Source organism: Phalacrocorax aristotelis, chromosome 3 (assembly GCF_949628215.1).
Source record: "Phalacrocorax aristotelis chromosome 3, bGulAri2.1, whole genome shotgun sequence".
Classification (NCBI taxonomy): Eukaryota; Metazoa; Chordata; class Aves; order Suliformes; family Phalacrocoracidae; genus Phalacrocorax; species Phalacrocorax aristotelis.
In genome coordinates, this window is record NC_134278.1 from 1486978 (window position 1) to 1497858 (window position 10881).

Below are 10881 nucleotides of genomic sequence, written 5' to 3' on the forward strand. Positions count from 1 at the left end.
GGGGGGCTGGTCTCTGCTCCCAAGTCACCAGTGACGGGACGAGAGGGAACGGCCTCAGGCTGCGTCAGGGGAGGTTTAGGTTGGGTGTGAGGGAAAATGCCTTCCCTGCCAGAGGGGTCAGGCCCTGGCACAGGCTGCCCAGAGAGGTGGGGGAGTCACCGTCCCTGGGGGGGTTCAAACACCGTGCAGATGTGGCACTTGGGGCCATGGTTTAGGAGGCCTGGGGGTGTTGGGTTGGGGGTTGGGCTTGGTGATCCTGGAGGTCTTTTCCAACCTGAATGATTCTATGCAAAGGTGCACGCACGCACCTGCCCTCGCTGCACATCTGCGTTGCAACCTGTGCACATGCACCCTGAGCTGTGCGCACACACACACACGCACATTTTTGCACAATGGGGACCACAGGCAGCTCCTCCCAGCTTGCTCCAGGGGAGCATTTTGTCCCTGCAGGCCATCAGCTCTGGCAGAGATAATCCAGCCTTGACGGAATCCACCGCTTTGCTGGGGTTAACGAGGAATGTGACCTGTGCCCTCACGCTCCTGCTAATAACTTTCATGTGACTTGTCCCCGAGGAGCCCTGCAGAGGGGACAAGCACGCACACCACTGCCCTGCACCCCGTCACCGCTGCCGGGACCCGCTCCCGGGTGGAGCTGCGCACCATGCGCACGTACAGGCATCTGCACCCTCGCATGCACCCCAAATCTCTCTCCCTCCTTGTTAGGCTCACGTATAGCCAAGGTGATGCTGCAAAGTCGATGCGTGCATGTTGAATATGGAAATTCTCACTGTCTTCAGGAAGCGCACTCCCCATCCCGCTTCTGCAGCGTTACGTGACTGCAGAAAACCAAGAGGCTACAGGCAAAGTCTTGCAGGACACCTCGGTGTGCTCTCCAAGCTGGAAGAGCTGATGATGGTTTCGGCCCAGCTATAAGCCCCAGGGCATTGCTATCAGCTGCCCTGGGTTTTATTTCCACGGAGGAGTCGGGCAGATGCTGAGCGTGAGGTTCGACACGCGCCCGGACGCACAAGGGCAGCAGATCTGGGCATCTCAAACCTCCAGCCCAACCCCATCCGGCCCCAGCCCTGCGCGGGAGCATCTCTGGGAGGAAACCTCCTCCAGCATTTCAGAAAGGGTGGAAACCAAGCCTTGGGCTGGGGGAAATAACTGCAGGAGAAGAATTTGGGAGAGGACGAGCAGGATGGGGGGCGGGGGGATGGTGGGCACAGCCAGCATGAGCCTCTTGGGGCACAGCAGCCAAGGCGCGGGGACGCAGGGCCCCGCTGCCGGCAGCTTTTCGGCATCGTAGGTTTGCTCCGTGTCCCAGGAAGACGCTGGCTGCAGGCACAGACCTGCTTTGGAGCCAGCTCACGAGGAGCAGGAGGCGTTTGCGCTGGAGCTGACCGGGGAGCGTTCACATGATGGCTGGCCGTGGGGCTGGGACTATCACCCTCATCCACCGCCATCCTCAGAGCATGAGTTTTGGGGCTACAGCTCTTGAAACGGAGGGTGCTCATTTCCATGGGTGCTTCTTCCAGGCACCCAGGGGTACCAAGCGTGGAAACGTGGTCACTCTCAGTGCAAATATGAGCGTGGAGATGGGGTGCAGGTTGGATGCCCATCCATATGCATGGTTCAGATGCCCACACGAAGGCACTTGGCTCCTTCGCCACGTCCCAACGAGCCCTGCCTGGGCTCTCATTGCAGAGCAGCTCAGGGCTGGGTGCCTGGGGTGCACGGGCATGGGGCCAGGCGGGGATTTGGGTTCCAACACCAAAATGCAGGTCTGAGCACGCAGGCGGCTGGGATTTAACCCAGACCTTGCAAAAAAGCCAAGTGTGAAGTCCTAACCTTGGGCTAGGTACCTTTTTAGTGGATGGCGGGGCAGGGAGAATGGGAGTGTGCATCCTCAGGAGCCAGAAAACTGCTGCCAGGCCTGCAAGAGAGGATATTAAAAGCAGGCTGCATTGAAGCCACCCCGGCTCAGTTGCTGAATACATCCTGTTTCCACAGCTCTGAGGTGGTTCACAGTATTTTTAGCAGTTTACTCATGTTCTAACCCATTTCCATGGAGCGTGTTGTGAGTCGCAGGACACCTGCCCAAGCTGGCTTCAAAACGATGCCTGGGGGAGCTGCCTCGCCAAAACCATGAGGTTCATGTGCCGGGGACACCAGCACGTGTTGCGGGGTTACCTCCAGGGGGGCGGTCTCCCCTGCAGTGCCCCAGCCCCACGGGGTGGGCCGGTGTGCGGTTGCACGCACATGCGTGTTTCTGTGCGTGTCTGCATGCGTACGCACTTCCCCTTTGGGATTTTTTCTCCTTTTCCATGGCCAGGATGGGAAGGAGCGGAGCAAGCCAGGTGGAGCATCCCTGCTCCGTGTTGCTGGCCCTGGGATGAAGGGATGCTGGCAGTGGAGGGCATGGACCAGGGGCACAGCCCCCCGTCAGTGGATAGCGTGGTGAGAGTTGCTTTTCGGGGAGCAGTTGGGGGTATCACAGCTCCACATCCTTCTCCAAAGAGCATCGGGTCTGGAATGAGCTGGACACCCAGCACTCATCCGTCCCAGGTGGGACCTGCTCTGAGCAGGGACCTCACTGCTGCTGGGGGAGGACAGGGATGGCATCACTGACATTCCTCTTCCAGCATCGCAGTCGGCTCTCCCCGGCCCAAGGAGCAGGTGAAAGCAAGTCTACTTCACTAAATGTTGGTTCTTTCTGCACACCTTCCCCTCTGATGGGTGACGAGGGATGCTGGGCAGAAATTCTCAGCTCTGGCAAGCTGGTGTCTGGTCTCCAGTAGCACAAAGTGGGATTTTCCGTGGGAAAACCCAGCCCTCCATGGTTGAGGGTGCACATGAACACCCAGTCCTCATCCTCTGAGGACCACCAGCTCCAACGTTGAGGTTTCAGCCACAGACACCTGAAGCCAGGGACCACCAGGGCTGTCCCCCTGGGCTGCATGAGGCTCCCAGCTGGATGCGGTCTCTTCACTATGTTGCAAGACCAGCCTGTGGTTTTCCTGGATGTGATAAGACGGCTCCGGGCACCCGCCGTCGGCACAGCTGGCTCCAGCGCTTGAGTCAGCTACATCCAAAGCCAGAGGCTTGGCTTAAAGTTCAAGACATGCAGAAAGCAATAATGGAAGAGATTATTTTCCTCTTCATGTTCCTCTCTTTTCCAAGATTGTGGTCCACAAACCAGGGGGGGTAAGGTGGTTTTACTGGGGTCTTACTGAAAGCTGAAATCCTGCCAGTCACGGGACTCCAGGAGGTGGGGCTTTGAAGATGCCCATGACCGTAAGCCTCCAGCTCTCCCCGCCGTCAGCTGATGCCATAATGTTATTGTTATTGCTGGAGCTGCTTTCGGGTGAGCAGCTGTATCTCAGTCCAGGACGAGAGCGCCTGTCCTGAGCTCTTTGCACAATTCATGGCATCCCTCGCTCAGGGTTTCACAGGCCAACAACAACATTAAAACAATGTAATGCAAGAAATAAGTGGGAGAGGCTTCAAAATTCCAGCAAAACCTTCTCTGTCCCTTTGCCAGCCCAGGAAAAAACTAAATCCACCCTTTGCAAAAGACAGACGCTGCCTTCACGGTGCTGGCATTACCGCAGCTGGAGTCAAACAGGAAATCCATCACCCTCCCAGCTGCCTGCAGCAGGCAAGGCACAGGCAAAGCACAGCAAATCATCCCGAATGGATGGTGCGGGGGCAGCGCTCAGCCCTGCCCAGCCCTCGAGAGCAGCTAGTGGAGATTTGGGGCTGGAAAGGGGGTCCCCCATATCCCTACCCTCCATGGATGCTGGGGTTAAAGCCAGGAAGGAGGTGGGTGGGAAGCGAGGAGCTGGTCCTTGGTGGTGGCATTGCTCACCTGTGCCCGCTGAGGCATCCATCCAAGCCCCCCCACCCTGCAGAGACCACCACGGGGGGGGGGGTATGGGTGCAAGGATGGGGTACTGGGACTGTGGGTTAAACCAGGCATCTTCCCAAACGGCTTCCAGCAGGCCAAGGGGGAAAACAAGCTGGCGGCGACGCGGCCCACATGGGATGTGTATACAGGGACGAGCTGGGACTCGGAGCAATTACAGGCATTTGCGAGCAGCTTTCCCATCCCTGCGCTCACCAAAAAGCCAGAGAAGGGAGGCAGGACCCCTGTGGGATGTGCCACGGAAGGATAACACCCTGCCTGCATCTCCATCGCTGATGGAGCCGGGGCTTATCCTTGCCCCAAGCAAAATGGGGGGTTGGTTCCAACGCAGCAGCCATGACCTAGTGACGGGAACGGTCTGAGCCTTGAACATGGAGCTCCTGAGCCTCCCCATCCCCAACACATGATGCTTGGACCCTCAAGCAACTCCAGCCTCAAAGCCTAAATCAAAACCACTCCAGACGTGCAGAATGGAGCCGGTGTGGGCTCAGGTCGTTGTGCCCATGAAGCTGGAAACATGGTGAGGAGGCGATGCCTGCCTTGGTTTGCAGCCACCGGTGGCTGCAAACCGAGGCAGGCATCGCCTCCACACCCCGCTTCTCCTGGATCCCGTATTTTCCTCCCCTGGATGGCATGGAAAACCCTCCCGAACACCTCTGCAGCAGAAGCATGATGCCATGCCCACAGCCACACACGGTTCACATTGCACCGAGCCCTGCATGGGGGAGCATCACCCTGGGGTACCGCTGCGCCACGGAGGGAGGACCCAGGCTCAGCCCTTACCTGCGAGGATGAAGACCCCGACGAGGATGAGGAAGACGAGGAGGTAGAGTCCCACCACAGCATACTTCAGTGCTGCCAAGGAGCCCAGCCAGCCGCAGCGTCCTGCTGCCTTCATCCTCCTCCCGGGACCTGGGGGACAGAGTGAGGTGTCAGGGAGAGCATCATGTACCCAGCCTGCCTGGGCTCCACCTCCCACTGGGAAAACATATTGCAAATATAATTCCAGCACCCTTGTGGGTGCAGGCACAGCTCTGCATGCCCTGGATCCGCATGGCTTTCCCTGAGTTGGGACCATCAATGCTGGCACAAGCCCACGCTCCTAGGTGAAGGCTCGCATGCAGCCGGGCCACCATCAGCAATGCAGTAGGCAGGGGCAGGCCTGATCCTGCCCATGCTGGTGCTATGGGGTCTGGGTTGGGGGCAGGCAGCCCAGCTGCAGCATGCACACATCTCCCCTCCTGCATGGGCAGAGCTGGGGTGCAAAGGGCCTGCTGGGGATCCCGGGTAGGGAAACATCGGCATCACCCACCCTTGCTGAGCTGTCGCTCCTCCAGCTCCCACCCTTCACCCCATCCCCTGCCTTCCCTGCCTGCAGCCCTGCGACTGTCCCTGCCAGGCAGGAGGCAGGCAGCAATGAGGGGATGGGGAAAGACAGGACAAGGGGTGATGGTCTTAAACTGAAAGAGGGGACATTCAGACCAGAGAGAAGGAAGGAATTGTTCACGCTGAGGGCGGTGAAAGCCTGGCCCAGGCTGCCCCGAGAGGTGGTCGATGCCCCATCCCTGGGAACACCCAAGGCCAGGCTGGACGGGGCTCTGAGCAACCTGCTCTGGTTGAAGGTGTCCCTGCTCACGGCAAGGGGTTGGGCTGGGTGGCCCTTAGCTGTCCCTTCCCACCCAAACCACTCTACAATTCTAAGATGCCCGGATCCTGACATCCCTGACAGCCCCCACTTGCCCAAACCTGCACCAGCTGTGATCCAGCTCCTCTCGGACACTGCCAGGAGCCCCGAGCAGCAAGAGCTGTGTGTGAAGGAAGGGGGTGTTTATGAATAAAATAGCCAGGAAGAAAGCGCAAGGAAAGATGAGGAAAGGCTCCCGTGCCATGAACCCAGCGGCAGGGAGAAGTCATCTGGTTTTGGGCTTTGCACAAGTTCAAAGCTGAAGCTTTATGTTGAAATCTGGGCCAGGTCGTGGTCTTAAGTGGAAGCCAGAGCCTGACCTGGATACAGACCCCGCATCCCTCGGTCCCCAGCCCCAAGGCTGCAGTAATGCTTCAGCCTGATGCCTCCGCTCTCTGGGTGACCGCGTGCTGCTGGGATGGGGCGCAGGGCATTGGGTGTCTGCATTTTTGTGTTGAACCCTTGCAGAAACACAAGGTTTCTGAAAGCAGCTGAGAACCAACAACTTCATGCCAGGTCAACTAGTGCTGCCAAGTTTTGCCCCTGGCCTGATCTGAGATGTCTCCAGGGAGACACCAACAAAAGGTGGAGGAAGAGTCCAAAACTCCCACGCCCTTGACATTTGGGTGCCTCCATCCCATTGCTTTCTGCCCTTTAAGCCCCGAGGCACAGCGTAGCACTGCTCCAGAGCCTGCGCCAGCCCAGCGGAAAGGGTGAAGCAGGTGAATCATGGCCTCGAAGCCAAACCTGGGGAGGAGATCACACTCACCCACGGCCATGAGCAATGCCCACCTCCAGCCGAGCCCACCCCTGCTGGGCTTTGGGACCTCACCGCATCCCACCCCCCAGCCACGGGGCAGGAGCTCAGCTCCCCGGGGGACCAAGCTAGCACTTGGGGTGCCAGAGGAGGTACAGCAGGTTTGGGGTATCCCTAGCCTGTCAGGGACCCCTCCCCACTGCACCCTTACCCTTCCCCAGCTGACAGCCCGTGTGTCTGTCCTGCTGGAAGACAGAGAGGCTTGCAAAAGCCTCCAGCCAGTGAAGGGTTACGCTGGGTGTATCGTTTAACTCCGCTCCATTTTGGGGCTCTGAAATGATAAAGCGCTGAGGTCAGGCTCGCTGACACCCAGAGGGGATCCCGCGGGGATGTGGGGTGCTCGAGGCGCCCCAGCTCAGGTGCAAAAGGCGGTGCCGCTCCTCCAGGACCCCTCCATCTGCAATTCATTACCCACACGCGGTTCCCATTTGCTGTCACCGGCCAAACAGATGGAGCCGAGGGTTTCAGAATGAGGAAAGCTGCAATATTTTTCTGACATTAACACTTATATCAGGTCCTGGGAGACTCCGGGAGGAGCTGGCCCCGAGCCCCGAACCACCCACTCCTCTTTGCTGCTCTCGGAAGAGCAGGAGGGACCGCAGCTGCGTAAGCAGGCTTTTCACAACACCCGCTCCGAGGAGCCCACGGGCGGGCTCCGGCCAGTAACCAAGGGAAAAAGCAAATATTTCTTCCCCCTGCCCATGCCCGGGGGAGCTGGAGCTGTGGCCCGCCCCGCCAGTGGGGGTGCAGAAGGTGGGAGGCTGAAAGCAGCCAGGACTTGTCGTCCCCCGAGCCCTGGGGGAAGGTCCAGGGCTGCTCTCCTGGGGGTCATGGCAAGCAACAGGCGGCCGCACCAGCCCTCAGCCCCACGCCGAGCATTTTCCACGAGCCCAGGAGGGACTCAGCTGGTCCCATCTTCATGATGGAGCTCTCAGGGTTGACCTTGCCCCTGCCCTGTGTGGCTGCAGACCAGACAGAGCCCCACAAGTCTCCTTCCAGCAACCTCACCAGTGGGAATGAGGTTCCTTGGAGCACCAGCTCTCCATCGAGGTGAGTTATGGATGAGCAGCTTTGCCCTGAGACATCCAGGGCAACCTGCCACAAAAATACCAAAGCCAAGGAGATACCCTGAACCCTTCCTGCCATGACTCCATGCGAGTGGAAGGTCTCTGCTAGGGGTGGTGGCCTTGGCCCTAGAAGACACCAACCCTTCCCTCCCATCTCTTCCAGCATCGCTCCCTCCAGGCTCCGCTGGCCCCCTGCCACGTTTGCGGCATGGGCAGAGCACGGGGGCAGCCCGTGGGTAGGATCTGCCCCTCTTTCTGCTGCAGGAAGGTGGGGTGGCTGCTGGATTTCACCAGCCGGCAGCAGGAAGGTGGGCAGAGGCAGGAGCAGCCATGCCGCGGCGAGCAGGGGGACCCTCGCAGGGTGACATGGGGAAGGGCGTCAAGACTCAGCTTTCACCTGGATGGGAAACTCGCCCTCCGGACTCAAAGCTGTCCCCATCCCGGGAGCTGGAGGGCAGGAGAAGACACCCACACGGCAACACCACATCTCTTGCAATAAGCACCGTGAGCCTGTGCAAGGACCCAAAAGCAATCTGGCCAGGGTTGGGCGTTCCCAGCTCACTCAGGACACGGATACAGCCCATCCTGGCACACGGGCTGCCCTCTGGAAACACCCAGGGCTCTCCATCACATCCCAGGGATGTCCCACGTGCCCAAAACCAGGCAGGTGAGTCCCCCATCTCACCGATCCCATGCTTGTGGTGGGGCACAGCAGTGCTGGGAAGCCTGCTCAGAACAGGACCGGTTTCCCCAGCAGCCCCACAGGTCTCTGAGCGAGGCTGACAGCGAAGGGGACCTCAGAGCTTTGCTTGAGCACCCAACTCCACCACCCTGGTCTCTCCCAGCAGGGCTGCAAAGGCCTGGGGAAAAACTCATCAGAGCTGTTTGCTTGGGGACCAGACCTAGAGCTGGTGAAACACAGACAGCGTTTCATGGGGCGAGAGCTAAGGAAAAGAGCTCAGCAGGTCCACAGCGGAGATAGAGGCCAGCTATGGTGTATGGAAAGTGCAAGCGGGTCCCACCGTGCACAGTCCCGGTACTGCCATCCCACTGCATGGCACCTCTGGACAAGACCACGTGCAAGAGACCCAGAGGCTTGGAGAAGGAAAAAACAACCCCAAAAAATGCAAAAAAAAAAATAATCAACCTCTAGCAAGTAAAGTGACTTTCCCTGAAGCGCAACCCTGATCAGTGGCAGAACCAAATGAGATCCTGGGCACCCTGGGAGGTCCGTGGTGCCCTGGCCCTGTCATCCCTGTGTCGGAACAGAAAGCGGGGACAGGAGAGGAGGCACAGGAACCTCCTTGCCATGGGATTCCCTGAGTGTTTCTCCCAGTGAGGCCGTGCCAGCAGGAGAGGAGAATTTCCCTGCTCTGGTTGGGACACACATTTATCATGGTGCTACTTCCACCAAAGCACCCTCCCTTCCTGGGGCAGGGATTGCTCCTCTGCTCTGGTTCCCCGGGACCCACAGCTGGAGCCGAGCACCTAAGTCAGGCCAGACACCTTTGCCTCTGTGGGGCCAAATCACTCAGCTGCTCCCTGAGCGATCCAAGTCCCCCGGTGCCCCCCAGAAGCTCTCCAGGTTTCTGCCACCAGGTTCAAAGCCCCCCCCACCAAACTGCACGTGGACTCACCGTCCTCGCAGAGGTTCAGTTTGGAAAGGCTCCTTCCCTCGAAGGGCTCCTCGAAGATGGAGCCGTTCTCCCTCTCATTGAAGGTGTGAAGGTACATGGCTTTGTTCTCCATCCTCCTGCTGCTGGTGGAGCAGAACAAGCATGTGAGATGGTGCTTGGTGGCCATCCTGACGTGGCAAGGGCCTGATCCTGGCTAATCCTGTACCCTGCATGGCTCTGGCACCATGGACCAGCGCAGCATGGTGTGGGCTGGTGCAGGGGACACAGACCTGCCGCCAAGGGACCCCCTCCGCTCTCGCTTGGCAAAGCTGGCCGCCGCAGCTCAGCGTGCGGTTTCTTGACTTGCCCATGGCCCAGGCTGGGCTTGGCCGTGCCCCAGACGAGGGTCAGACCCTCTCCGCAAACGCAGGGAGAAGCTGGGGGACAAGCTCAGCAGGACCACGAGGCCACCACCACCTAGTCCTTCCTACCTGCGTGTTTGCAGCTCACCACCAACACAAACCCCTTGCTGGTTGGCCAAGAAGGGGCTCCTACCACCTACCCATACCCAACCACGTGCCCTGCAGATGTCCAGCCTGCTTGGTGTCCGCTCCGGGATGTCTGTCCTTCCCCAGCGCTGGGGCTATGGGGGCTCAGTGCATGCATGCAAGCCCCCGGCCATGGGGAATCAGCCCCCAGCAGGGCTCTGGTGTGGAAGGAGTTAAACTCACCCTCTAAGTGGGATCTGCTGAGCGCTCCCAAACTCATCCCCAGCACCCCTGCCACTGCCTCAGCTCCAGCCACCCCTCGCTGTCACCACATGGGTGCTGTGCTCCGTGGGGACCCCCAGCTCCTGCCACCTCCCCCCCACCCCACTAGCTGGGAGCATGCTGAGCAGGGGCCTCCCTGTTTGGGAACAGCATCCCCAGCCCCCAGCCCCACTCCCACAGGGGAGACACCACCCGTGTAACCGGGGCGTCTCGCAGCACGGGGGAGTCAGGACCAGGGGGGCAGTGGCAGGACCCGTGGGTGGCGGCTGCCCACGCAGGGATGCTTGGGGAGACCCCGGCCCCCCCGCGCCCACCCCACGGGCCTCCCCTCTCCCGGAGCTGCGTGTCCCCTTTCCCCACGGAAAATCCCCTGAGCTCTCCCCGCCGCGATGCCACTCACCTTCTGGGCGGACCCACGCGGGAGCGAGTTTCCCGTGGGTCCTTCCTCCACCTCCTCGCTCAGTCCCCGGGCTGCGCCATGGTGGCCGGGGCAGGGGGGCGAGGACAGCAAGGGGACCCCCCGACCTCACCGCCAGCTCCCCACGGGCGCAGAGGGGCCGCCGCTCCCGGGCCGTCTCCCATGGGTGGGGAGGGGGGGGGCGGTCCCCGCGGGTGGGTGATGCGTGGGGGCGGCTGCGGAGCCGAGAGGCTGTGAGCAAGGACCGCTCGGCCGGGACGGTTTTGTAGGCGGGGAACGGGAGGGGGGCCGGGCTCCCCATGCCCTCCCCCACCCCCACCCCACCTCCCGGGGCCGCCCCGGACGCCCATTCGCCGGCCTCGCCCCCCCACCCCCGGTCGTGAGGAGCTGGGGAGGGGCGGGAGGACCGGGGCAGGAGCATCCCGGGGGCAGGAGCATCCCTCGGGACCGGGGCAGGGGCATCCCGGGGGCAGGAGCATCCCTCGGGACCGGGGCAGGGGCATCCCGGGGGCAGGAGCATCCCTCGGGACCGGGGCAGGAGCATCCCGGGGGCAGGAGCATCCCTCGGGACCGGGGCAGGG

General features: G+C 60.8%; 1 protein-coding gene across 3 annotated transcripts in view; it reads right to left on the minus strand.

The window, feature by feature from the left end:
• Positions 1 to 10539, minus strand: part of SCARA5 (scavenger receptor class A member 5) — a 38862-nt gene extending 28323 nt beyond the window's left edge. Inside the window, exons 1-3 of one of the 3 annotated variants that reach the window (XM_075086394.1) lie at positions 10283 to 10539; positions 9134 to 9252; positions 4712 to 4840 (exon numbers count right to left, since the gene is read on the minus strand). In XM_075086394.1, coding sequence (XP_074942495.1) covers positions 4712 to 4840; positions 9134 to 9245 — 241 coding nt within the window. In that variant the 5' untranslated portion in view covers positions 9246 to 9252; positions 10283 to 10539. Of the gene's footprint in view, positions 1 to 4711; positions 4841 to 9133; positions 9256 to 10282 lie in introns of all 3 variants that reach the window. The other 2 variants (XM_075086396.1, XM_075086395.1) reach the window with 2 other exon arrangements.
• Between the last annotated feature and the right edge of the window lie 342 nt (positions 10540 to 10881).